This window comes from Scyliorhinus torazame, chromosome 16 (genome assembly GCF_047496885.1).
Source record: "Scyliorhinus torazame isolate Kashiwa2021f chromosome 16, sScyTor2.1, whole genome shotgun sequence".
Taxonomy (NCBI): domain Eukaryota; kingdom Metazoa; phylum Chordata; class Chondrichthyes; order Carcharhiniformes; family Scyliorhinidae; genus Scyliorhinus; species Scyliorhinus torazame.
Genome location: NC_092722.1, coordinates 81,972,970 through 81,999,871, shown reverse-complemented (window position 1 = coordinate 81,999,871; position 26,902 = coordinate 81,972,970). Strand labels below are relative to the sequence as shown.

At 55.7% G+C, this 26,902-nt stretch overlaps 1 protein-coding gene across 1 annotated transcript; it reads right to left on the bottom strand.

Annotated features, from left to right (window-relative positions):
- Positions 1-6,349: 6,349 nt before the first annotated feature.
- Positions 6,350-25,558, bottom strand: pianp (PILR alpha associated neural protein). Its single transcript, XM_072478684.1, has 5 exons — positions 24,012-25,558; positions 23,456-23,826; positions 22,678-22,759; positions 22,350-22,580; positions 6,350-6,783 (listed from the first exon to the last, which is right to left on the bottom strand). The coding sequence occupies exons 1-5, from the start codon at positions 24,038-24,040 to the stop codon at positions 6,762-6,764; spliced, it is 735 nt and encodes a 244-aa protein (XP_072334785.1). The 5' UTR covers positions 24,041-25,558; the 3' UTR covers positions 6,350-6,761.
- Positions 25,559-26,902: the final 1,344 nt, after the last annotated feature.

The following is a 26,902-nucleotide window of genomic DNA, read 5'->3' as shown; positions in this document are numbered from 1 at the left end:
TCTGTCTGTCTCTCTCGCTCAGTCTGTCTCTCTCGCTCTGTCTGTCTCTCTCGCTCTGTCTGTCTTTCTCTGTCAGTCTCTCTTGCTCTGTCTATGTCTCTCGCTCTGTATGTCTCTCTCGCTCTGTATGTCTCTCTCGCTCTGTCTGTCTCTCCCGCTCTGTCTGTGTCTCTCGCTCTGTCTGTGTCTCTCTGTCTGTCTGTCTTTCTCTGTCGGTCTCTCTCGCTCTGTGTCTCTCATTCTGTCTGTCTCGCTCTTTCTCTCTCGCTCAGTCTGTCTCACTCGCTCTGTCTGTCTCTCTCACTCTGTCTGTCTCTCCCGCTCTGTCTGTGCCTCTCGCTCTGTCTGTCTCTCTGTCTGTCTGTCTCTCGCTCTGTCTGTCTCGCTCTGTCTGTCTGTCTCGCTCTGTCTGTCTCTCTCGTTTTGTCTTTCTCTCTCGCTCTGTCTCTCTCGCTCAGTCTGTCTCACTCGCTCAGTCTGTCTGTCTCTCTCGTTCTGTCTTTCTCTCTCGCTCAGTCTCTCTCGCTCAGTCTCTCTCGCTCTGTCTCTCTCGCTCTGTCTCTCTCGCTCTGTCTCTCTCGCTCTGTCTCTCTCGCTCTGTCTGTCTCTCGCTATGGCTGCCTCTCTCGCTCTGTCTGTCTCTCTTGCTCTGTCTCTCTCTCGCTCGGTCTGTCTCTCTCGCTCTGCCTGTCTCTCTCGCTCTGCCTGTCTCTCTCGCTTTGCCTGTCTCGCTCTGTCTGTGTCTCTCGCTCTGTCTGTCTCGCTCAGTCTGTCTCACTCGCTCTGTCTGTCTCTCTCACTCTGTCTCTCTCGCTCTGTCTGTCTCTCTTGCTCTGTCTGTCTCTCTTGCTCTGTCTCTCTCTCTCGCTCTGCCTGTCTCTCTCGCTCTGCCTGTCTCTCTCGCTCTGCCTGTCTCTCTCGCTCTGCCTGTCTCTCTCGCTCTGCCTGTCTCTCTCGCTCTGTCTGCCTCTCTCGCTCTGTCTGCTTCTCTCGGTCTGTCTGTCTCTCTGGCTCGGTCTGTCTCTCTCGCATCGGTCTGTCTCTCTCGCTCGGTCTGTCTCTCTCGCTCTGTCTGTCTCTCTCGCTCTGTCTGTCTCTCTCGCTCAGTCTCTCGCTCACTCTGTCTGTCTCTCTCGCTCGGTCTGTCTGTCTCGCTCGGTCTGTCTCTCTCGCTCGGTCTGTCTCTCTCGCTCGGTCTGCCTCTGTCGCTCGGTCTGTCTCTCTCGCTCTGTCTGTCTCTCTCGCTCTGTCTGTCTCTCTCGCTCTGTCTGTCTCTCTCGCTCTGTCTGTCTCTCTCGCTCTGTCTGTCTCTCTCGCTCGGTCTGTCTCTCTCGCTAGGTCTGCCTCTCTCGCTCGGTCTGTCTCTCTCGCTCTGTCTGTCTCTCTGGCTCGGTCTGCCTCTCTCGCTCGGTCTGTCTCTCTCGCTCTGTCTGTCTCTCTGGCTCGGTCTGCCTCTCTCGCTCAGTCTGTCTCTCTCACTCGGTCTGTCTCTCTCGCTCAGTCTCTCTCTCTCGCTCAGTCTCTCTCTCTCGCTCAGTCTCTCTCTCTCGCTCAGTCTCTCTCTCTTGCTCTGTCTGTCTCTCTCGCTCTGTCTCTCTCGCTCTGTCTGTCGCTCTCGCTCTGTCTGTCTGTCTCACTCTGTCTGTCTCTCTCGTTTTGTCTTTCTCTCTCGCTCTGTCTCTCTCGCTCAGTCTGTCTCACTCGCTCTGTCTGTCTCTCTCGTTCTGTCTTTCTCTCTTGCTCAGTCTCTCTCGCTCTGTCTCTCTCGCTCTGTCTCTCTCGCTCTGTCTCTCTCGCTCTGTCTCTCTCGCTCTGTCTCTCTCGCTCTGTCTCTCTCGCTCTGTCTCTCTCGCTCTGTCTGTCTCTCTTGCTCTGTCTCGCTCTCGCTCTGTCTCTCGCTCTCGCTCTGTCTGTCTCTCTCGTTCTGTCTGTCTCTCTCGTTCTGTCTGTCTCTCTCGTTTTGTCTGTCTCTCGCTCTGTCTGTCTTTCTCACTCTGTCTGTCTCGCTCAGTCTGTCTCACTCGCTCTGTCTGTCTGTCTCGCTCTGTCTCTCTCGCTCTGTCTGTCTCTCCCGCTATGGCTGTGTCTCTCGCTCTGTCTGTCTCTCTTGCTCTGTCTCTCTCTCGCTCTGTCTCTCTCTCTCGCTCTGTCTGTCTCTCTCGCTCTGTCTTTCTCGCTCTGCCGGTCTCTCTCGCTCTGCCCGTCTCTCTCGCTCTGTCTCTCTCGCTCTGTCTGTGTCTCTCCTCTGTCTGTCTCGCTCTGTCTGTCTCTCTCGCTCTGTCTTTCTCGCTCTGCCGGTCTCTCTCGATCTGCCTGTCTCTCTCGCTCTGTCTCTCTCGCTCTGTCTATGTCCCTCGCTCTGTCTGTCTCGCTCTGTATGTCTCTCCCGCTCTGTCTGTGTCTCTCGTGCTGTCTGTCTCGCTCTGTCTCTCTCGCTCAGTCTGTCTCACTCGCTCTGTCTGTCTCTCTCGCTCTGTCTGTCTCTCTCGCTCTGTCTGTCTCTCTCGCTCTGTCTGTCTTTCTCTGTCAGTCTCTCTCGCTCTGTCTGTGTCTCTCGTTCTGTCTGTTTCGCTCTGTCTCTCTTGCTCTGTCTATGTCTCTCGCTCTGTCTGTCTCGCTCTGTATGTCTCTCTCGCTCTGTCTGTCTCTCCCGCTCTGTCTGTGTCTCTCGCTCTGTCTGTGTCTCTCTCTCTGTCTGTCTTTCTCTGTCAGTCTCTCTTGCTCTGTGTCTCTCATTCTGTCTGTCTCGCTCTGTCTCTCTCGCTCAGTCTGTCTCACTCGCTCTGTCTGTCTCTCTCACTCTGTCTGTCTCTCCCGCTCTGTCTGTGTCTCTCACTCTGTCTGTCTCTCTGTCTGTCTGTCTCTCGCTCTGTCTGTCTCGCTCTGTCTGTCTGTCTCGCTCTGTCTGTCTCTCTCGTTTTGTCTTTCTCTCTCGCTCTGTTTCTCTCGCTCAGTCTGTCTCACTCGCTCAGCCTGTCTGTCTCTCTCGTTCTGTCTTTCTCTCTCGCTCAGTCTCTCTCGCTCAGTCTCTCTCGCTCTGTCTCTCTCGCTCTGTCTCTCTCGCTCTGTCTCTCTCGCTCTGTCTCTCTCGCTCTGTCTCTCTCGCTCTGTTTCTCTCGCTCTGTCTGTCTCTCGCTATGGCTGTCTCTCTCGCTCTGTCTGTCTCTCTTGCTCTGTCTCTCTCTCGCTCTGTCTCTCTCTCTCTCGCTCTGTCTGTCGCTCTCGCTCTGCCTGTCACTCTCGCTCTGCCTGTCTCTCTCGCTTTGCCTGTCTCGCTCTGTCTGTGTCTCTCGTCTGTCTGTCTCGCTCAGTCTGTCTCACTCGCTCTGTCTGTCTCTCTCACTTTGTCTCTCTCGCTCTGCCTGTCTCTCTCGCTCTGCCTGTCTCTCTCGCTCTGCCTGTCTCTCTCGCTCTGCCTGTCTCTCTCGCTTTGCCTGTCTCGCTCTGTCTGTGTCTCTCGCTCTGTCTCTCTCGCTCTGTCTATGTCTCTCGCTCTGTCTGTCTAGCTCTGTATGTCTCTCCTGCTCTGTCTGTGTCTCTCGTGCTGTCTGTCTCGCTCTGTCTCTCTCGCTCAGTCTGTCTCACTCGCTCTGTCTGTCTCTCTCGCTCTGTCTGTCTCTCTCGCTTTGTCTGTGTCTCTCGTTCTGTCTGTTTCGCTCTGTCTCTCTTGCTCTGTCTATGTCTCTCGCTCTGTCTGTCTCGCTCTGTATGTCTCTCCCGCTCTGTCTGTCTCTCCCGCTCTGTCTGTCTCTCTCGCTCTGTCTGTCTTTCTCTGTCAGTCTCTCTCGCTCTGTCTGTGTCTCTCGTTCTGTCTGTTTCGCTCTGTCTCTCTTGCTCTGTCTATGTCTCTCGCTCTGTCTGTCTCGCTCTGTATGTCTCTCTCACTCTGTCTGTCTCTCCCGCTCTGTCTGTGTCTCTCTGTCTGTCTGTCTTTCTCTGTCAGTCTCTCTTGCTCTGTGTCTCTCATTCTGTCTGTCTCGCTCTGTCTCTCTCGCTCAGTCTGTCTCACTCGCTCTGTCTGTCTCTCTCACTCTGTCTGTCTCTCCCGCTCTGTCTGTGTCTCTCACTCTGTCTGTCTCTCTGTCTGTCTGTCTCGCTCTGTCTGTCTGTCTCGCTCTGTCTGTCTGTCTCGTTTTGTCTTTCTCTCTCGCTCTGTCTCTCTCGCTCAGTCTGTCTCCCTCGCTCAGTCTGTCTGTCTCTCTCGCTCAGTCTCTCTCGCTCTGTCTCTCTCGCTCTGTCTCTCTCGCTCTGTCTCTCTCGCTCTGGCTGTCTCTCTCGCTCTGTCTGTCTCTCTTGCTCTGTCTCTCTCTCGCTCTGTCTCTCTCTCGCTCTGTCTCTCTCTCTCTCGCTCTGCCTGTCTCTCTCGCTCTGCCTGTCTCTCTCGCTTTGCCTGTCTCGCTCTGTCTGTGTCTCTCGCTCTGTCTGTCTCGCTCAGTCTGTCTCACTCGCTCTGTCTGTCTCTCTCACTCTGTCTCTCTCGCTCTGTCTGTCTCTCTCGCTATGGCTGTCTCTCTCGCTCTGTCTGTCTCTCTCGCTCTGTCTGTCTCTCTTGCTCTGTCTGTCTCTCTTGCTCTGTCTCTCTCTCTCGCTCTGCCTGTCTCTCTCGCTCTGCCTGTCTCTCTCGCTCTGCCTGTCTCTCTCGCTCTGCCTGTCTCTCTCGCTCTGCCTGTCTCTCTCGCTCTGTCTGTCTCTCTCGCTCTGTCTGCTTCTCTCGGTCTGTCTGACTCTCTGGCTCGGTCTGTCTCTCTCACATCGGTCTGTCTCTCTCGCTCTGTCTGTCTCTCTCGCTCTGTCTGTCTCTCTCGCTCTGTCTGTCTCTCTCGCTCGGTCTGTCTCTCTCGCTCGGTCTGCCTCTGTCGCTCGGTCTGTCTCTCTCGCTCTGTCTGTCTCTCTCGCTCTGTCTGTCTCTCTCGCTCTGTCTGTCTCTCTCGCTCAGTCTCTCTCTCACTCTGTCTGTCTCTCGCACTGTCTCTCTCTCTCGTTCTGTCTCTCTCTCTCGTTCTGTCTGTCTCTCTCGCTCGGTCTGTCTCTCTCGCTCGGTCTGTCTCTCTCGCTCGGTCTGTCTCTCTCGCTCGGTCTGTCTCTCTCGCTCGGTCTGTCTCTCTCGCTCGGTCTGTCTCTCTCGCTCGGTCTGTCTCTCGCTCGGTCTGTCTCTCTCGCTCTGCCTCTCTCGCTCTGTCCGTCTCTCTCGCTCTGTCTGTCTCTCTCGCTCTGTCTGTCTGTCTCGCTCTGTCTGTCTGTCTCGCTCTGTCTGTCTCGCTCTGTCTCTCTCTCGCTCTGTCTCTCTCTCGCACTGTCTCTCTCTCTCGTTCTGTCTCTCTCTCTCGTTCTGTCTGTCTCTCTCGTTCTGTCTGTCTCTCTCGCTCTGCCTGTCTCGCTCGCTCTGTCTCTCTCGCTCTGCCGGTCTCTCTCGCTCTGCCTGTCTCTCTCGCTCTGCCTGTCTCTCTCGCTCTGCCTATCTTTCTCGCTCTGTCTGTCTCGCTCTGTCTGTCTCTCTCGCTCTGTCTGTCTCTCTAGCTCTGTCTGTCCCTCTAGCTCTATCTGTCTCTCTAGCTCTGTCTGTCTCTCTGTCTCTCTCGCTCTATCTTGCTCTGTCTGTCTCTCTCGCTCTGTCTGTCTCTCTCGCTCTGTCTCTCGCTCTGTCTCTCTTGCTCTGTCTCTCTTGCTCTGTCTCTCTTGCTCTGTACCTCTTGCTCTGTACCTCTTGCTCTGTACCTCTCGCTCTGTCTATCTGTTTACCTGATCTGCCCCTTTATTTCCACTTCACATTTTTGAAACTTTGGTCGATTCAAGTGCAGATGCAACTGTGGGGCAATCGCACGCAGCTGTTTGCTGGGATCTCACACTGAATCGCAGCCATTGCTGTCCGTTCTACGAAAGGCGTACCCCACCCCCAGGAAAGCCACTAGCTCCTCTTTAAGACTAGAGGCATGGTCTTCGATGTAGAGTTAGGGGATTAGATAGATGGTCCTCGATGGAGAGTTGGGGATTAGAGAGAAGATCTTTGGAAGAGTTGGGGATTAGAGGAATGGCCTTTGATGGGAAAGTTAGGGGATTAGAGGGATGGTCTTCAATAGAGAGTTAGAGGATTAGAGGGATGGTCTTCAGTGGGAGGGTTAGAGAATTAGAGCGATGGTTTTCGATGGGAGGGTTAGAAGATTCGAGCGATGGTCTTCGATGGAGAGTTAGGGAATTAGAGGGATTGCCTTCGATGGAGAAATGAGGGGATTAGAGGGATGGTCTTCAATGGGAGGAGGGAGAGTTTCCAATGGATCATGTGCCCCAAAACCCCATCTTCCAAGGTGGCTCTGCTGTCCAGGGAGCCCAAGCACCCATCGGAGACCCAGAGTTCGACAAATCATTTATTTGGCTGAAGGTATTGAGTGCGACAGAGACTTGACCAGCTCGAGACCCCCCTCCCCCAATCATACCAACCTCTCCTACATAGCATCTGCTTTACACCCGACACTCAACCGTTAACATTCTCGGGTGGACTGGCATCGCTTGGTGGGCAGTGACCTCGTTCGCCTCGGGCACTCTCGAAGGGGGTTCACCAATGCCTGAATGGTCCTCCGACCTGGAGCTCGTTCGGAGTGAATCTCGCCACCTCGCTGTGGATGCTGCCTCCCTCATACATGTGCAGGCGCACAGAATAACCCTTCCGCCCTCCTCTCGTACACTCACGCACGCACACAAATCCACCGCACACACACGCACAGAAACACCCGCGTCTTTTGATGTTCTGAAGCCAGGTCCAGGAGTCAAAGGTTGACCAGAGGGATCCTGCGAGAGAGGAGAAAGAGAGAGAAAGAGAAAGAGAGAGACAGCAATGAGATTTGTCATAACTTGGAGATTTTACCGGCAGGATTGTTGAGTATTGCAAGGTGGTGACAGAGATCAGAGGGACAAGCAAAGAGAGAGAGAGACGGAGAGTGAAGGAGAGAGACAGAGACAGAGAGGGAAGGAGAAATGGACGGAGCGGGAAGGAGAAAGGTGGAGAGGGAGAGAGAGGCGAGGAGGGAAGGAGAGAGAGAGAGACGAGGAGGGAAGGAGAGAGAGAGAGACGAGGAGGGAAGGAGAGAGAGACGAGGAGGGAAGGAGAGTGTGAGACGAGGAGGGAAGGAGAGAGAGACACGAGGAGTGAAGAAGAGAAAGAGACGAGGAGGGAAGGAGAGAGAGACGAGGAGGGAAGGAGAGAGAGACGAGGAGGGAAGGAGAGTGTGAGACGAGGAGGGAAGGAGAGAGAGACGAGGAGGGAAGGAGAGAGATATGAGGGGGGAAGGAGAGAAAGACGAGGGGGGAAGGAGAGAGACGAGGAGGGAAGGAGAGAGAGAGACCAGGAGGGAAGGAGAGAGAGACGAGGGGGGAAGGAGAGAGAGAGAGAGACGAGGCGGGAAGGAGAGAGAGAGATGAGGAGGGAAGGAGAAAGAGAGAGAGAAGAAGAGGGAAGGAGAGAGAGAGTGACGAGGGGTAGGAGAGAGAGAGAGAGACGAGGAGGGATGGAGAGAGATGAGGAGGGAAGGAGAGAGACGAGGAGGGAAGGAGAGAGAGAGAGAGAGACGAGGAGGGAAGGAGAGAGAGAGAGAGACGAGGAGGGAAGGAGAGAGAGAGAGACGAGGAGGGAAGGAGAGAGAGAGACGAGGGGGAAGGAGAGAGAGAGAGCGACGAGGAGGGAAGGAGAGAGAGAGAGAGAAAAGGAGAGAGAAAGTGACGAGGGGGGAAGGAGAGAGAGAGAGAGATGAGGAGGGAAGAAGAGAGATGAGGAGGGAAGGAGAGAGACCAGGAGGGAAGGAGAGAGACGAGGAGGGAAGGAGAGAGAGAGAGAGAGACGAGGAGGGAAGGAGAGAGAGAGAGAGAGACGAGGAGGGAAGGAGAGAGAGAGACAGACGAGGAGGGAAGGAGAGAGAGACAGACGAGGAGGGAAGGAGAGAGAGAGAGAGACGAGGAGGGAAGGAGAGACGAGGAGGGAAGGAGAGAGAGACGAGGAGGGAAGGAGAGAGAGAGGCGAGGAGGGAAGGAGAGAGAGAGAGATGAGGAGGGAAGGAGAGAGAGACGAGGAGGGAAGGAGCGAGAGCGAGAGAAGAGGAAGGAGAGAGGGAAAGAGACGAGGAGGGAAGGAGAGAGAGATGAGAGGGGAAGGAGATAAAGACGAGGGGGGAAGGAGAGAGAGAGAGACGAGGAGGGAAGGAGAGAGAGAGACCAGGAGGGAAGGAGAGAGAGAGACGAGGGGGGGAAGGAGAGAGAGAGAGAGAGAAGAGGAGGGAAGGAGAGAGAGAGTGATGAGGGGGTAGGAGAGAGAGAGAGAGATGAGGAGGGAAGGAGAGAGACGAGGAGGGAAGGAGAGAGAGAGAGAGAGAGAGACGAGGAGGGAAGGAGAGAGAGAGAGACGAGGAGGGAAGGAGAGAGAGAGAGACGAGGGGGGAAGGAAAGAGAGAGAGAGACGAGGAGGGAAGGAGAGAGAGAGAGAGAGAGAGAGACGAGGAGGGAAGGAGAGAGAGACAGAGGAGGGAAGGAGAGAGAGAGTGACGAGGGGGGAAGGAGAGAGATGAGGAGGGAAGGAGAGAGATGAGGAGGGAAGGAGAGAGACGAGGAGGGAAGGAGAGAGAGACGAGGAGGGAAGGAGAGAGATGAGGAGGGAAGGAGAGAGACGAGGAGGGAAGGAGAGAGAGAGAGAGAGAGACGAGGAGGGAAGGAGAGAGAGAGAGAGACGAGGAGGGAAGGAGAGAGAGAGAGAGAGACGAGGAAGGAAGGAGAGAGAGAGAGACGAGGAGGGAAGGAGAGAGAGAGACGAGGAGGGAAGGAGAGAGAGAGACGAGGAGGGAAGGAGAGAGAGAGAGAGGGAGAGAGACGAGGAGGGAAGGAGAGAGATGAGGAGGGAAGGAGAGAGACGAGGAGGGAAGGAGAGAGAGAGAGAGAGAGACGAGGAGGGAAGGAGAGAGAGAGAGAGAGACGATGAGGGAAGGAGAGAGAGAGAGAGACGAGGAGGGAAGGAGAGAGAGACGAGGAGGAAAGGAGAGAGAGACGAGGAGGGAAGGAGGGAGAGAGAGAGAGAGACGAGGTGGGAAAGAGAGAGAGAGAGACAAGGAGGGAAGGAGAGAAAGGGAGATGAGGACGAAAGGAGAGGGAGAGAGTAGAAGAGGGATGGAGAGAGAGAGAGACGACGAGGGAAGGAGAGCGCGAGACGAGGAGGGAAGGAGAGAAAGAGACGAGGAGGGAAGGAGGGAAGGAGAGAGAGAGAGGGATGAGGAGGGAAGGAGAGGGAGAGAGAGACGAGGAGGGAAGGAGAGAGAGACACGAGGAGTGAAGAAGAGAAAGACGAGGAGGGAAGGAGAGAGTGAGACAAGGAGGGAAGGAGAGAGAGACGAGGAGGGAAGGAGAGAGATATGAGGGGGGAAGGAGAGAAAGACGAGGGGGGAAGGAGAGAGAGAGAGACGAGGAGGGAAGGAGAGAGAGAGACCAGGAGGGAAGGAGAGAGAGAGACGAGGGGGGAAGGAGAGAGAGAGAGAGATGAGGAGGGAAGGAGAAAGAGAGAGAGAAGAGGAGGGAAGGAGAGAGAGAGTGACAAGGGGGTAGGAGAGAGAGAGAGAGACGAGGAGGGAAGGAGAGAAATGAGGAGGGAAGGAGAGAGACGAGGAGGGAAGGAGAGAGAGAGAGAGACGAGGAGGGAAGGAGAGAGAGAGAGACGAGGAGGGAAGGAGAGAGAGAGACGAGGGGGAAGGAGAGAGAGACGAGGAGGGGAGAGAGAGAGAGAGAGACGAGGAGGGAAGGAGAGAGAGAGAGAAAAGGAGAGAGAAAGTGACGAGGGGGGAAGGAGAGAGAGAGAGAGATGAGGAGGGAAGAAGAGAGATGAGGAGGGAAGGAGAGAGACGAGGAGGGAAGGAGAGAGACGAGGAGGGAAGGAGAGAGAGAAGGAGAGAGACGAGGAGGGAAGGAGAGAGATGAGGAGGGAAGGAGAGAGACGAGGAGGGAAGGAGAGAGAGAGAGAGAGACGAGGAGGGAAGGAGAGAGAGAGAGAGACGAGGAGGGAAGGAGAGAGAGAGAGAGACGAGGAGGGAAGGAGAGAGAGTGAGAGAGACGAGGAGGGAAGGAGAGAGAGAGAGAGACGAGGAGGGAAGGAGAGACGAGGAGGGAAGGAGAGAGAGACGAGGAGGGAAGGAGAGAGAGACGAGGAGGGAAGGAGAGAGAGAGAGACAAGGAGGGAAGGAGAGAGAGAGACGAGGAGGGAAGGAGAGAGAGAGAGATGAGGAGGGAAGGAGAGAGAGACGAGGGAAGGAGCGAGAGCGAGAGAAGAGGAAGGAGAGAGGGAAAGAGACGAGGAGGGAAGGAGCGAGACGAGGAGGGAAGGAGAGAGAGATGAGAGGGGAAGGAGAGACAGACGAGGGGGAAGGAGAGAGAGAGAGAGATGAGGGGGGGACGGAGAGAGAGAGAGAGAGAAGAGGAGGGAAGGAGAGAGAGAGTGACGAGGGGGTAGGAGAGAGAGAGAGAGATGAGGAGGGAAGGAGAGAGACGAGGAGGGAAGGAGAGAGAGAGAGAGACGAGGAGGGAAGGAGAGAGAGAGAGACGAGGAGGGAAGGAGAGAGAGAGAGAGGGAGAGAGACGAGGAGGGAAGGAGAGAGATGAGGAGGGAAGGAGAGAGACGAGGAGGGAAGGAGAGAGAGACGAGGAGGGAAGGAGAGTGTGAGACGAGGAGGGAAGGAGAGAGAGACGAGGAGGGAAGGAGAGAGATATGAGGGGGGAAGGAGAGAAAGACGAGGGGGGAAGGAGAGAGACGAGGAGGGAAGGAGAGAGAGAGACCAGGAGGGAAGGAGAGAGAGACGAGGGGGGAAGGAGAGAGAGAGAGAGACGAGGCGGGAAGGAGAGAGAGAGATGAGGAGGGAAGGAGAAAGAGAGAGAGAAGAAGAGGGAAGGAGAGAGAGAGTGACGAGGGGTAGGAGAGAGAGAGAGAGACGAGGAGGGATGGAGAGAGATGAGGAGGGAAGGAGAGAGACGAGGAGGGAAGGAGAGAGAGAGAGAGACGAGGAGGGAAGGAGAGAGAGAGAGACGAGGAGGGAAGGAGAGAGAGAGAGACGAGGAGGGAAGGAGAGAGAGAGACGAGGGGGAAGGAGAGAGAGAGAGCGACGAGGAGGGAAGGAGAGAGAGAGAGAGAAAAGGAGAGAGAAAGTGACGAGGGGGGAAGGAGAGAGAGAGAGAGATGAGGAGGGAAGAAGAGAGATGAGGAGGGAAGGAGAGAGACCAGGAGGGAAGGAGAGAGACGAGGAGGGAAGGAGAGAGAGAGAGAGAGACGAGGAGGGAAGGAGAGAGAGAGAGAGAGACGAGGAGGGAAGGAGAGAGAGAGACAGACGAGGAGGGAAGGAGAGAGAGACAGACGAGGAGGGAAGGAGAGAGAGAGAGAGACGAGGAGGGAAGGAGAGACGAGGAGGGAAGGAGAGAGAGACGAGGAGGGAAGGAGAGAGAGAGGCGAGGAGGGAAGGAGAGAGAGAGAGATGAGGAGGGAAGGAGAGAGAGACGAGGAGAGAAGGAGCGAGAGCGAGAGAAGAGGAAGGAGAGAGGGAAAGAGACGAGGAGGGAAGGAGAGAGAGATGAGAGGGGAAGGAGAGAAAGACGAGGGGGGAAGGAGAGAGAGAGAGACGAGGAGGGAAGGAGAGAGAGAGACCAGGAGGGAAGGAGAGAGAGAGACGAGGGGGGGAAGGAGAGAGAGAGAGAGAGAAGAGGAGGGAAGGAGAGAGAGAGTGATGAGGGGGTAGGAGAGAGAGAGAGAGATGAGGAGGGAAGGAGAGAGACGAGGAGGGAAGGAGAGAGAGAGAGAGAGAGAGACGAGGAGGGAAGGAGAGAGAGAGAGACGAGGAGGGAAGGAGAGAGAGAGAGACGAGGGGGGAAGGAAAGAGAGAGAGAGACGAGGAGGGAAGGAGAGAGAGAGAGAGAGAGAGAGACGAGGAGGGAAGGAGAGAGAGACAGAGGAGGGAAGGAGAGAGAGAGTGACGAGGGGGGAAGGAGAGAGATGAGGAGGGAAGGAGAGAGATGAGGAGGGAAGGAGAGAGACGAGGAGGGAAGGAGAGAGAGACGAGGAGGGAAGGAGAGAGATGAGGAGGGAAGGAGAGAGACGAGGAGGGAAGGAGAGAGAGAGAGAGAGAGACGAGGAGGGAAGGAGAGAGAGAGAGAGACGAGGAGGGAAGGAGAGAGAGAGAGAGAGACGAGGAAGGAAGGAGAGAGAGAGAGACGAGGAGGGAAGGAGAGAGAGAGACGAGGAGGGAAGGAGAGAGAGAGACGAGGAGGGAAGGAGAGAGAGAGAGAGGGAGAGAGACGAGGAGGGAAGGAGAGAGACGAGGAGGGAAGGAGAGAGAGAGAGAGACGAGGAGGGAAGGAGAGAGAGACGAGGAGGAAAGGAGAGAGAGACGAGGAGGGAAGGAGGGAGAGAGAGAGAGAGACGAGGTGGGAAAGAGAGAGAGAGAGACAAGGAGGGAAGGAGAGAAAGGGAGATGAGGACGAAAGGAGAGGGAGAGAGTAGAAGAGGGATGGAGAGAGAGAGAGACGACGAGGGAAGGAGAGCGCGAGACGAGGAGGGAAGGAGAGAAAGAGACGAGGAGGGAAGGAGAGAGAGAGAGGGATGAGGAGGGAAGGAGAGGGAGAGAGAGACGAGGAGGGAAGGAGAGAGAGACACGAGGAGTGAAGAAGAGAAAGACGAGGAGGGAAGGAGAGAGTGAGACAAGGAGGGAAGGAGAGAGAGACGAGGAGGGAAGGAGAGAGATATGAGGGGGGAAGGAGAGAAAGACGAGGGGGGAAGGAGAGAGAGAGAGACGAGGAGGGAAGGAGAGAGAGAGACCAGGAGGGAAGGAGAGAGAGAGACGAGGGGGGAAGGAGAGAGAGAGAGAGATGAGGAGGGAAGGAGAAAGAGAGAGAGAAGAGGAGGGAAGGAGAGAGAGAGTGACAAGGGGGTAGGAGAGAGAGAGAGAGACGAGGAGGGAAGGAGAGAAATGAGGAGGGAAGGAGAGAGACGAGGAGGGAAGGAGAGAGAGAGAGAGACGAGGAGGGAAGGAGAGAGAGAGAGACGAGGAGGGAAGGAGAGAGAGAGACGAGGGGGAAGGAGAGAGAGACGAGGAGGGGAGAGAGAGAGAGAGAGACGAGGAGGGAAGGAGAGAGAGAGAGAAAAGGAGAGAGAAAGTGACGAGGGGGGAAGGAGAGAGAGAGAGAGATGAGGAGGGAAGAAGAGAGATGAGGAGGGAAGGAGAGAGACGAGGAGGGAAGGAGAGAGACGAGGAGGGAAGGAGAGAGAGAAGGAGAGAGACGAGGAGGGAAGGAGAGAGATGAGGAGGGAAGGAGAGACGAGGAGGGAAGGAGAGAGAGAGAGAGAGACGAGGAGGGAAGGAGAGAGAGAGAGAGACGAGGAGGGAAGGAGAGAGAGAGAGAGACGAGGAGGGAAGGAGAGAGAGTGAGAGAGACGAGGAGGGAAGGAGAGAGAGAGAGAGACGAGGAGGGAAGGAGAGACGAGGAGGGAAGGAGAGAGAGACGAGGAGGGAAGGAGAGAGAGACGAGGAGGGAAGGAGAGAGAGAGAGACAAGGAGGGAAGGAGAGAGAGAGACGAGGAGGGAAGGAGAGAGAGAGAGATGAGGAGGGAAGGAGAGAGAGACGAGGGAAGGAGCGAGAGCGAGAGAAGAGGAAGGAGAGAGGGAAAGAGACGAGGAGGGAAGGAGCGAGACGAGGAGGGAAGGAGAGAGAGATGAGAGGGGAAGGAGAGACAGACGAGGGGGAAGGAGAGAGAGAGAGAGATGAGGGGGGGAAGGAGAGAGAGAGAGAGAGAAGAGGAGGGAAGGAGAGAGAGAGTGACGAGGGGGTAGGAGAGAGAGAGAGAGATGAGGAGGGAAGGAGAGAGACGAGGAGGGAAGGAGAGAGAGAGAGAGACGAGGAGGGAAGGAGAGAGAGAGAGACGAGGAGGGAAGGAGAGAGAGAGAGACGAGGGGGGAAGGAAAGAGACAGAGAGACGAGGAGGGAAGGAGAGAGAGAGAGAGAGAGAGACGAGGAGGGAAGGAGAGAGATGAGGAGGGAAGGAGAGAGAGAGTGACGAGGGGGGAAGGAGAGAGAGAGTGACGAGGAGGGAAGGAGGGAGACGAGGAGGGAAGGAGACAGATGAGGAGGGAAGGAGAGAGATGAGGAGGGAAGGAGAGAGAGGGAGAGAGACGAGGAGGGAAGGAGAGAGATGAGGAGGGAAGGAGAGAGACGAGGAGGGAAGGAGAGAGAGAGAGAGAGAGACGAGGAGGGAAGGAGAGAGAGAGAGAGACGAGGAGGGAAGGAGAGAGAGAGAGAGAGACGAGGAAGGAAGGAGAGAGAGAGACGAGGAGGGAAGGAGAGAGAGAGAGACGAGGAGGGAAGGAGAGAGAGAGACGAGGAGGGAAGGAGAGAGAGAGAGAGGGAGAGAGACGAGGAGGGAAGGAGAGAGATGAGGAGGGAAGGAGAGAGACGAGGAGGGAAGGAGAGAGAGAGAGAGAGAGACGAGGAGGGAAGGAGAGAGAGACGAGGAGGGAAGGAGAGAGAGAGAGACGAGGAGGGAAGGAGAGAGAGAGAGACGAGGAGGGAAGGAGAGAGAGAGATGAGGAGGGAAGGAGAGAGAGAGAGACGAGGAGGGAAGGAGAGAGAGACGAGGATTGAAGGAGAGAGAGAGAGAGACGAGGAGGGTAGGAGAGAGAGACGAGGGGGGAAGGAGAGAGAGAGAGAGAGAGAGATGAGGTGGGAAAGAGAGAGACGAGGGGGGAGGGAGAGCGAGAGAGACGAGGGGGAAGGAGAGAGAGACGAGGGAAGGAGAGAGAGAGAGACAAGGAGGGAAGGAAAGAAAGGGAGATGAGGACGAAAGGAGAGGGAGAGAGAAGAAGAGGGATGGAGAGAGAGAGACGACGAGGGAAGGAGAGCGCGAGACGAGGAGGGAAGGAGAGAGAGAGACGAGGAGGGAAGGAGAGAGAGAGAGAGGGATGAGGACGGAAGGAGAGAGAGAGAGGGATGAGGGGGGAAGGAGAGAGAGAGAGACGAGGGGGAAGGAGGGAGAGAGATGAGGGGGGAAGGAGAGAGAGACAAGGGAGGAAAAAGAGAGAGAGACGAGGAAGGAAGGAGAGAGAGAGACGAGGAGGGAAGGAGAGAGAGAAACGAGGAGGGAAGGAGAGAGAGAGACGAGTGGGGAAGGAGAGAAAGAAAGAGACGAGGGGGGAAGGAGAGAGAGAGAGATGAGGAGGGAAGGAGAGAGAGACGAGGGAAGGAGCGAGAGCGAGAGAAGAGGAAGGAGAGAGGGAAAGAGACGAGGAGGGAAGGAGCGAGACGAGGAGGGAAGGAGAGAGAGATGAGAGGGGAAGGAGAGACAGACGAGGGGGAAGGAGAGAGAGAGAGATGAGGGGGGAAGGAGAGAGAGAGAGAGAGAAGAGGAGGGAAGGAGAGAGAGAGTGACGAGGGGGTAGGAGAGAGAGAGAGAGATGAGGAGGGAAGGAGAGAGACGAGGAGGGAAGGAGAGAGAGAGAGAGACGAGGAGGGAAGGAGAGAGAGAGAGACGAGGAGGGAAGGAGAGAGAGAGAGACGAGGGGGGAAGGAAAGAGACAGAGAGACGAGGAGGGAAGGAGAGAGAGAGAGAGAGAGAGACGAGGAGGGAAGGAGAGAGAGACAGAGAAGAGGAGGGAAGGAGAGAGAGAGTGACGAGGGGGGAAGGAGAGAGAGAGTGACGAGGAGGGAAGGAGAGAGACGAGGAGGGAAGGAGATAGATGAGGAGGGAAGGAGAGAGATGAGGAGGGAAGGAGAGAGAGGGAGAGAGACGAGGAGGGAAGGAGAGAGATGAGGAGGGAAGGAGAGAGACGAGGAGGGAAGGAGAGAGAGAGAGAGAGAGACGAGGAGGGAAGGAGAGAGAGAGAGAGAGACGATGAGGGAAGGAGAGAGAGAGAGAGACGAGGAGGGAAGGAGAGAGAGACGAGGAGTGAAGGAGAGAGACACGAGGAGGGAAGGAGGGAGAGAGAGAGAGAGACGAGGTGGGAAAGAGAGAGAGAGAGACAAGGAGGGAAGGAGAGAAAGGGAGATGAGGACGAAAGGAGAGGGAGAGAGTAGAAGAGGGATGGAGAGAGAGAGAGACGACGAGGGAAGGAGAGCGCGAGACGAGGAGGGAAGGAGAGAAAGAGACGAGGAGGGAAGGAGGGAAGGAGAGAGAGAGAGGGATGAGGAGGGAAGGAGAGGGAGAGAGAGACGAGGAGGGAAGGAGAGAGAGACACGAGGAGTGAAGAAGAGAAAGACGAGGAGGGAAGGAGAGAGTGAGACAAGGAGGGAAGGAGAGAGAGACGAGGAGGGAAGGAGAGAGATATGAGGGGGGAAGGAGAGAAAGACGAGGGGGGAAGGAGAGAGAGAGAGACGAGGAGGGAAGGAGAGAGAGAGACCAGGAGGGAAGGAGAGAGAGAGACGAGGGGGGAAGGAGAGAGAGAGAGAGAGACGAGGCGGGAAGGAGAGAGAGAGATGAGGAGGGAAGGAGAAAGAGAGAGAGAAGAGGAGGGAAGGAGAGAGAGAGACCAGGAGGGAAGGAGAGAGAGAGACGAGGGGGTAGGAGAGAGAGAGAGAGACGAGGAGGGAAGGAGAGAAATGAGGAGGGAAGGAGAGAGACGAGGAGGGAAGGAGAGAGAGAGAGAGACGAGGAGGGAAGGAGAGAGAGAGAGACGAGGAGGGAAGGAGAGAGAGAGACGAGGGGGAAGGAGAGAGAGACGAGGAGGGAAGGAGAGAGAGAGAGAGAGACGAGGAGGGAAGGAGAGAGAGAGAGAAAAGGAGAGAGAAAGTGACGAGGGGGGAAGGAGAGAGAGAGAGAGATGAGGAGGGAAGAAGAGAGATGAGGAGGGAAGGAGAGAGACGAGGAGGGAAGGAGAGAGACGAGGAGGGAAGGAGAGAGAGAAGGAGAGAGACGAGGAGGGAAGGAGAGAGATGAGGAGGGAAGGAGAGAGACGAGGAGGGAAGGAGAGAGAGAGAGAGAGACGAGGAGGGAAGGAGAGAGAGAGAGAGACGAGGAGGGAAGGAGAGAGAGAGAGAGACGAGGAGGGAAGGAGAGAGAGAGAGAGAGACGAGGAGGGAAGGAGAGAGAGAGAGAGACGAGGAGGGAAGGAGAGACGAGGAGGGAAGGAGAGAGAGACGAGGAGGGAAGGAGAGAGAGACGAGGAGGGAAGGAGAGAGAGAGAGACAAGGAGGGAAGGAGAGAGAGCGACGAGGAGGGAAGGAGAGAGAGAGAGATGAGGAGGGAAGGAGAGAGAGACGAGGGAAGGAGCGAGAGCGAGAGAAGAGGAAGGAGAGAGGGAAAGAGACGAGGAGGGAAGGAGCGAGACGAGGAGGGAAGGAGAGAGAGATGAGAGGGGAAGGAGAGACAGACGAGGGGGAAGGAGAGAGAGAGAGAGATGAGGGGGGGAAGGAGAGAGAGAGAGAGAGAAGAGGAGGGAAGGAGAGAGAGAGTGACGAGGGGGTAGGAGAGAGAGAGAGAGATGAGGAGGGAAGGAGAGAGACGAGGAGGGAAGGAGAGAGAGAGAGAGACGAGGAGGGAAGGAGAGAGAGAGAGACGAGGAGGGAAGGAGAGAGAGAGAGACGAGGGGGGAAGGAAAGAGACAGAGAGACGAGGAGGGAAGGAGAGAGAGAGAGAGAGAGAGACGAGGAGGGAAGGAGAGAGAGACAGAGAAGAGGAGGGAAGGAGAGAGAGAGTGACGAGGGGGGAAGGAGAGAGAGAGTGACGAGGAGGGAAGGAGAGAGACGAGGAGGGAAGGAGACAGATGAGGAGGGAAGGAGAGAGATGAGGAGGGAAGGAGAGAGAGGGAGAGAGACGAGGAGGGAAGGAGAGAGATGAGGAGGGAAGGAGAGAGACGAGGAGGGAAGGAGAGAGAGAGAGAGAGACGAGGAGGGAAGGAGAGAGAGAGAGAGACGAGGAGGGAAGGAGAGAGAGAGAGAGAGACGAGGAAGGAAGGAGAGAGAGAGACGAGGAGGGAAGGAGAGAGAGAGAGACGAGGAGGGAAGGAGAGAGAGAGACGAGGAGGGAAGGAGAGAGAGAGAGAGAGGGATAGAGACGAGGAGGGAAGGAGAGAGATGAGGATGGAAGGAGAGAGACGAGGAGGGAAGGAGAGAGAGAGAGAGAGAGACGAGGAGGGAAGGAGAGAGAGACGAGGAGGGAAGGAGAGAGAGAGACGAGGAGGGAAGGAGAGACGAGGAGGGAAGGAGAGAGAGACGAGGAGGGAAGGAGAGAGAGACGAGGAGGGAAGGAGAGAGAGAGAGAGAGAGAGACGAGGTGGGAAAGAGAGAGAGAGAGACAAGGAGGGAAGGAGAGAAAGGGAGATGAGGACGAAAGGAGAGGGAGAGAGAAGAAGAGGGATGGAGAGAGAGAGAGACGACGAGGGAAGGAGAGCGCGAGACGAGGAGGGAAGGAGAGAAAGAGACGAGGAGGGAAGGAGGGAAGGAAAGAGAGAGAGGGATGAGGAGGGAAGGAGAGGGAGAGAGAGACGAGGAGGGAAGGAGAGAGATGAGGAGGGAAGGAGAGAGATGATGAGGGCAGGAGAGAGACGAGGAGGGAAAGAGAGAGAGAGAGAGAGAGAGGGAGAGAGACGAGGAGGGAAGGAGAGAGATGAGGCGGGAAGGAGAGAGACGAGGAGGGAAGGAGAGAGAGAGAGAGAGACGAGGAGGGAAGGAGAGAGAGAGAGAGAGAGACGAGGAGGGAAGGAGAGAGAGAGAGAGAGAGACGAGGAGGGAAGGAGAGAGAGAGAGACGAGGAGGGAAGGAGAGACGAGGAGGGAAGGAGAGAGAGACGAGGAGGGAAGGAGAGAGAGACGAGGAGGGAAGGAGAGAGAGAGAGACAAGGAGGGAAGGAGAGAGAGAGACGAGGAGGGAAGGAGAGAGAGACGAGGGAAGGAGCGAGAGCGAGAGAAGAGGAAGGAGAGAGGGAAAGAGACGAGGAGGGAAGGAGCGAGACGAGGAGGGAAGGAGAGAGAGATGAGAGGGGAAGGAGAGACAGACGAGGGGGAAGGAGAGAGAGAGAGATGAGGGGGGGAAGGAGAGAGAGAGAGAGAGAGAAGAGGAGGGAAGGAGAGAGAGAGTGACGAGGGGGTAGGAGAGAGAGAGAGAGATGAGGAGGGAAGGAGAGAGACGAGGAGGGAAGGAGAGAGAGAGAGAGACGAGGAGGGAAGGAGAGAGAGAGAGACGAGGAGGGAAGGAGAGAGAGAGAGACGAGGGGGGAAGGAAAGAGAGAGAGAGACGAGGAGGGAAGGAGAGAGAGAGAGAGAGAGACGAGGAGGGAAGGAGAGAGAGACAGAGAAGAGGAGGGAATGAGAGAGAGAGTGACGAGGGGGGAAGGAGAGAGAGAGTGACGAGGAGGGAAGGAGAGAGACGAGGAGGGAAGGAGACAGATGAGGAGGGAAGGAGAGAGATGAGGAGGGAAGGAGAGAGAGGGAGAGAGACGAGGAGGGAAGGAGAGAGATGAGGAGGGAAGGAGAGAGACGAGGAGGGAAGGAGAGAGAGAGAGAGAGACGAGGAGGGAAGGAGAGAGAGAGAGAGAGACGAGGAAGGAAGGAGAGAGAGAGACGAGGAGGGAAGGAGAGAGAGAGAGACGAGGAGGGAAGGAGAGAGAGAGACGAGGAGAGAAGGAGAGAGAGAGAGCGAGGGAGAGAGACGAGGAAGGAAGGAGAGAGAGAGACGAGGAGGGAAGGAGAGAGAGAGAGACGAGGAGGGAAGGAGAGAGAGAGACGAGGAGAGAAGGAGAGAGAGAGAGAGAGGGAGAGAGACGAGGAGGGAAGGAGAGAGATGAGGAGGGAAGGAGAGAGACGAGGAGGGAAGGAGAGAGAGAGAGAGAGAGACGAGGAGGGAAGGAGAGAGAGACGAGGAGGGAAGGAGAGAGAGAGAGAGAGACGAGGAGGGAAGGAGAGAGAGAGAGAAAAGGAGAGAGAAAGTGACGAGGGTGGAAGGAGAGAGAGAGAGAGATGAGGAGGGAAGAAGAGAGATGAGGAGGGAAGGAGAGAGACGAGGAGGGAAGGAGAGAGACGAGGAGGGAAGGAGAGAGAGAAGGAGAGAGACGAGGAGGGAAGGAGAGAGATGAGGAGGGAAGGAGAGAGACGAGGAGGGAAGGAGAGAGAGAGAGAGAGACGAGGAGGGAAGGAGAGAGAGAGAGAGACGAGGAGGGAAGGAGAGAGAGAGAGAGACGAGGAGGGAAGGAGAGAGAGAGAGAGAGACGAGGAGGGAAGGAGAGAGAGAGAGAGACGAGGAGGGAAGGAGAGACGAGGAGGGAAGGAGAGAGAGACGAGGAGGGAAGGAGAGAGAGACGAGGAGGGAAGGAGAGAGAGAGAGACAAGGAGGGAAGGAGAGAGAGAGACGAGGAGGGAAGGAGAGAGAGAGAGATGAGGAGGGAATGAGAGAGAGACGAGGGAAGGAGCGAGAGCGAGAGAAGAGGAAGGAGAGAGGGAAAGAGACGAGGAGGGAAGGAGCGAGACGAGGAGGGAAGGAGAGAGAGATGAGAGGGGAAGGAGAGACAGACGAGGGGGAAGGAGAGAGAGAGAGATGAGGGGGGGGGAAGGAGAGAGAGAGAGAGAGAAGAGGAGGGAAGGAGAGAGAGAGTGACGAGGGGGTAGGAGAGAGAGAGAGAGATGAGGAGGGAAGGAGAGAGACGAGGAGGGAAGGAGAGAGAGAGAGACGAGGAGGGAAGGAGAGAGAGAGAGACGAGGAGGGAAGGAGAGAGAGAGAGACGAGGAGGGAAGGAGAGAGAGAGACGAGGAGGGAAGGAGAGAGAGAGAGAGAGGGAGAGAGACGAGGAGGGAAGGAGAGAGATGAGGAGGGAAGGAGAGAGACGAGGAGGGAAGGAGAGAGAGAGAGAGAGAGACGAGGAGGGAAGGAGAGAGAGACGAGGAGTGAAGGAGAGAGAGAGAGAGACGAGGAGGGAAGGAGAGACGAGGAGGGAAGGAGAGAGAGACGAGGAGGGAAGGAGAGAAAGAGACGAGGAGGGAAGGAGGGAAGGAAAGAGAGAGAGGGATGAGGAGGGAAGGAGAGGGAGAGAGAGACGAGGAGGGAAGGAGAGAGATGAGGAGGGAAGGAGAGAGATGATGAGGGCAGGAGAGAGACGAGGAGGGAAGGAGAGAGAGAGAGAGAGAGAGGGAGAGAGACGAGGAGGGAAGGAGAGAGATGAGGCGGGAAGGAGAGAGACGAGGAGGGAAGGAGAGAGAGAGAGAGAGACGAGGAGGGAAGGAGAGAGAGAGAGAGAGAGACGAGGAGGGAAGGAGAGAGAGAGAGAGAGAGACGAGGAGGGAAGGAGAGAGAGAGAGACGAGGAGGGAAGGAGAGACGAGGAGGGAAGGAGAGAGAGACGAGGAGGGAAGGAGAGAGAGACGAGGAGGGAAGGAGAGAGAGAGAGACGAGGAGGGAAGGAGAGAGAGAGATGAGGAGGGAAGGAGAGAGAGAGAGACGAGGAGGGAAGGAGAGAGAGACGAGGATTGAAGGAGAGAGAGAGAGAGACGAGGAGGGTAGGAGAGAGAGACGAGGGGGGAAGGAGAGAGAGAGAGAGAGAGAGATGAGGTGGGAAAGAGAGAGACGAGGGGGATGGGAGAGCGAGAGAGACGAGGGGGAAGGAGAGAGAGACGAGGGAAGGAGAGAGAGAGAGACAAGGAGGGAAGGAAAGAAAGGGAGATGAGGACGAAAGGAGAGGGAGAGAGAAGAAGAGGGATGGAGAGAGAGAGACGACGAGGGAAGGAGAGCGCGAGACGAGGAGGGAAGGAGAGAGAGAGACGAGGAGGGAAGGAGAGAGAGAGAGAGGGATGAGGACGGAAGGAGAGAGAGAGAGGGATGAGGGGGGAAGGAGAGAGAGGGAGACGAGGGGGGAAGGAGAGAGAGAGAGACGAGGGGGAAGGAGGGAGAGAGATGAGGGGGGAAGGAGAGAGAGACAAGGGAGGAAAAAGAGAGAGAGACGAGGAAGGAAGGAGAGAGAGAGACGAGGAGGGAAGGAGAGAGAGAAACGAGGAGGGAAGGAGAGAGAGAGACGAGTGGGGAAGGAGAGAAAGAATGAGACGAGGGGGGAAGGAGAGAGAGAGAGATGAGGGGGGAAGGAGAGAGTCGAGGAGGGAAGGAGAGAGAGGGAGACGAGGAGGGAAGGAGAGAGAGGGAGACGAGGGGGGAAGGAGAGAGATGAGGGGGAAGGAGAGAGACGAGGAGAAGGAGTGAGAAGTGGAATGAGAAAGATGGAGTAAAGCATACTGGAGCACAAGAGAGGCAGAAAGAGGGAGAGAGCGAACCAGGAGACAATGAAGAGTGAAGGAGTGGAGGGGCTTTGATTAGGGAGAGGGATATTGGGTGAAGAGATGGGGGAGTCAACGTTTTGCTGAGAGAGAGAGTGGATGGCCTCACCGGCTGCGCTGAAATCTCACTCCCTTGCCCGCTAGTGCCAGGCTCTCCTCCAACTCGATGGGCGAGGTTGACTCTGACTCGAGGGACTGTGCCCTGGCCTCATAGGGGCTGAAGAAACCACCGATACCCCTTCTCATTCCAGGGGGTCCCGTCAGCGCCTGGCAGCTCTCCTCAGTTAGCGTCCCCTGGCTCCTCGTGCCCTCGCGCCCGCGATGCCAGTTCCGATCCCAGCTGAACAGCGAAAGGGGTGAGAAAGACAGACAGTTGTAAGGTAGAAGGCACCACTTCACTGAGCTGAAGAGCCTGGCCACATGGCACAGAAACTTACCAGAACTTCAGGATGATGCTGATGGCAGCCAAAACGATGAGAACCGAAATCGACACCGTAACGTAGAGCTGAGGGTCAGTCCCTGTGGATAGAGAGATGGATCAGGAGCAGAAATGGTACAGAGGGTGCTCTGTATTGTAGCTGTTGTAGGATGGGCCTATAAGAGGGTTATCATGCTCTCCCTTTGTCAGATCCCCCTCTTTCAGAGGGAGCTTTGTATTGTACCTGTCCCTGGGAGTTTTCAGTGCTGACACTGGGTAGAAAGTGGGTTGGACCTAAGGGGGATTCATCATGTTCTCCCTTTGTAAGATTCCCCTTTGTCAGAAGAGCTCTGCATTGTACCTGATGGTTGTCAGCTGGTTCGTGATGCAGAGCCAGACCAACAGCACAGGTTCAATCCCTGTACCGGGGCTGAGGCAATTCATGAAGGCCCTGTAATTTCAACCTTGCCCCTCGCCTGATCCTCAGGTTAAATCACCACCAGTCAACTCTCCCCTCAAAGGGGAAAGCAGCCTCTGGTCATCTGGGACTATGGCGACTTTACTTGGCTCTGGGTGCACTCAATGCTGACACTGGGTATAAAGTGGGTAGAACTATAGCAGGGTTATCATGTTCTCCCTTTGTCAAATTTCCCTTTTTCAGAGGGAGCTCTGTATTGTAGCTGTCCCTGAGAGTGCTCGATGCCAACGCTGGGTGTAAAGCAGGTGGGACTACAGAAGGTTTATCATGCTCTCCCTCTGTCAGGGGAGCTCTTTATTACAAAACAGAGGGCACCTACCCTGCGATGTTCTCCCAAAGAGGAAGGGTCTGAGAGTAGCCGGTGTCTCTCCGAGGTTAATCCACCCAGCGTCCTGTGGTGCGCTGTCTTTGGCCGGTGTCGTCCAGAATGGGCGGAGCGAGCGGGTGCCCACATTGATGGCCGTGGTCTCTGTGCTGCCCTCCTCTCCGGCCGTGGGTCCCCATATTATCGCCCAGGGGTACTGTGAGGAGCCCTGCGCCCGCTGCAGATTGGCGGGGGTCGACGATTCCATGCCCACGTAAGCCCGGACCGCCTGCCGCCTCCCGCGGCTGATGTGCCCCTTGGTCCTGGGGCCTGCCTGCCCCCCAGTCACCATGCATCCCGCCATGAGGAACCAGAGGAGGGGGTGCCTGAAAGAGACAGAGGGGGAGAACGCCTTCAGAGAGGGAAGTGGAAGGGGTTGGTCAGTCATGCAGCACTGCGCAGTCGAATAGCAGGGATCCATTCGGGGGTGGAAAATCGAGAGGCCGGGGACATTTGAGGGAAAGAAAGAAGGAGCCGGCCCAGGCTGGCGCAGCGCGCGGGTATTCCTTACCAAGTCTGTGTCCTCGTACCCGCATACATCTCTGTTCCTGCCCTCAGGTTGAGTATGCAGGGGGTGCGTATTCAGCAGAGTTCGGGGGGGCCGGGAGGTCCCTCTTCAATCCCCGGGGACACCCAGCCTGGCAGCAATTGGCATCATCTATCCACCTCCCCTTGCCCCCTCCTCCCTCTTTCACAGCCCTGCCTATTTGTCGTTCCACCACCACCTTTCCTCTGACTCCCTCACAATCTCTCTCTCTCTTTCTATTGAATCCTCTATGTGTGTCTCTATCTCACTCTCTCCAGCTCTCTCTTTCCCACTGTCTGTCTCTCTCTCTCTGTAGCTCTCTCTCTCTGTATCTATCTATCTATCTATCTATATATCTATCTCACTGTCTGTCTCCCTCTTTGTCTGTCTGTCTCTCACTCGATCTCTCTCTCAGTCTATCTGTCCCTCGTTCTGTCTCTTACTATCTCTCTCTCTCTGTATCTCTCTTTCTGTCTAGCTCTATCTCTCTGTCACGCTTTGTGTCTCTAGCTCTGTGTCTGTCTGTCTCTGACTCACTCCCCTGTCTCTATCTCTCTCTCTGTCCCTCCCTTTTTTTACCGACCTATCTCCCTATCTCTCTGTCCCTCTTCCTGTCTCTCTGTCTCTCTTGTCCCTCTCTCCCCCCGTCACACACTCTCTGTCCTCTCTGTCTCTCCTGGGAGCTGGTAGAGGAATAGTGGGAGTGAGGGGGATTCAGAATGAAAACAGTAGTCGGTACTGACAGGAAGTGACAGCAAAAGCGAACTGAAGTCTCCAGGTAGTGTCGAGCGGCAAAGGGGCTGTTAGTTATCACCTTGAGGTGGAAGGAATCAGCGTTGCATTCTGAAATTCGCCTTTACAAAATCAAGCCTACAATTAAATCTGTCCACTTTCGCCAGGGGGCTGAACCGTCTCCCCAGCCTGGTCGCTGTTGAACCGTGAGGTTTTTCTCTCTCTATGTCTCTATCTCTCTCTGTCTCTCTCTCTCAGTCCCTGTCGCCCTCAGTCTCTGACTCCCTCTCTTTATTTCTCTGTCTGTCTGTCTCTCTCTCTCTCTCTCTCTATATATATATATATATATATTTATCTCTCTCTATATCTCTCTGTCTGCCTCTTTCCCCCTTTCTTTCTCTCCGAGTCAAATTAGCGGTGAATTTCGCAGCTGCCTCCTGTTCGCTCCTTGCTAGTTATCCTGTCTGGGGTGCGCTGGATAAGTGGGCTGTCAGGACAGACGCTGACAGCGGTGGACACACCTCCTCTGACCGGCAACTCCCCCCTCCTCCCTTCCACCTCAGCACAGGCCCTGCTCCCCACCCCAATTTAGGCCATGGGGTGGGTCGAGGTAATGTAAGAGCCCGAGGGCGGGGGACACTCGCAGGCCCATCTCCCCCCCACCTCCCGCTGTCTCCCCGAGCTATGGAACGAGACCAGCTGCTTCCTCACACTCACTCAGCTATGGAGGGTGTCAGGGGAGCCTGTCTCTGCCTCTCGGTTCACCAGCGAGAGGGAGACGCAGCTCTGACTGTCTCCCTCTCTGTGTCTCTTCCCCCCCAGTCTCCCTCTTTCCTTTGCCTCCCCCCTCTCTATCTCCCCCTCTCTGTTTCAGTCTCTATCTCTCTGACTCGTCTCTCTGACTCCCCCTCTCTCTAACTCTATCCCTTACATCTCTGACTCCCTCTCTATCTGTTTCTCTCTCTCTGTCTCCATCTCTCTGTCTCTATCTCTTGCACTGTCTGTCTCCCCCTCCCTGTCTCTCACTCTGTCTCCCCCTCTCTGTCTCCAACTCCCTCTCTCACTGTCTCTCTCTTTCCCTCTTTGTCTCTCGCCCCCTTTCTCTGTGACACCCTCTCTCTGTCTCTATCTCTTGCTCTCTGTCTATCTATCTCTGCATGTCTCTCTCTCTGTCTATGTCTTTCCTTTGGTATTTCTCTCACTCTCTCGGGGAGAGTAGACAGAATGTATTATTTCTAATGGTTCTTTCATTGAACATAAATGGCCATTTGAGCCATTTGCACGCAATGTGATATCCATAGAATAAGGAAATAAGGAGTGCGTAAATAGAGAGCAGGTGTGGATGGTTAGGGAGCGTGTGTAAATAGAGAGCAGGCTGGTTGGTTAGGGAGCGTGTGTAAATAGAGAGCAGGCTGGATGGTTAGGGAGCGTGTGTAAATAGAGAGCAGGTGTGGATGGTTAGGGAGTGTGTGTAAATAGAGAGGAGTTGTGGATGGTTAGGGAGCGTGTGTAAATGGAGAGTAGGTGTGGAAGTTAGGGAGCGTCGACAGGTTAGGGGGTGTGTGTAAGTGGAGGGTTGGCGTGGACAGGTGAGGGAGTGTGTGTAAGTGGAGAGTTGGCGTGGACAGGTTAGGGAGTGTGTGTAAATGACAGGTTTGGGAGCGTGTGTAAGTGGGGATTTTGTACAGATGGTTAGGGAGCGTGTGTATTTTTTTTAAATTTAGAAAACCTAACTAAGAAGCAATTTAGCATGGCCAATCCACCTACCCTGCACGTCTTTTTGGGTTGTGGGGGTGAGACCTACGCACGCACAGGGAGAATGTGCAAACTCCACACGGACAGTGACCGTCTCTCTGACTTTCTCTCTCTGTCTTTCTCTCTCTCTGTCTGTCTCTCTCTCTCCCTCGCTCTGTCTTTCTCTCTCTCCCTCTCTCTCTCTCCCTCTCTCTTTCTTTCTCTCTGTCTTTCTCTCTCACTCTCTGTCTTTCTCTCTCACTCTCTGTCTTTCTCTTTCTCGCTCTGTCTTTCTCGCGCTCTCTGTATCTTTCTCCCTCTCTGTTTCTTTCTCTCTCTCGCTCTCTGTCTTTCTCTCTCTCGTTCTCTGTGACTTTCTCGCTCTCGCTCTCTGTCTCTCTCTCTTTCTC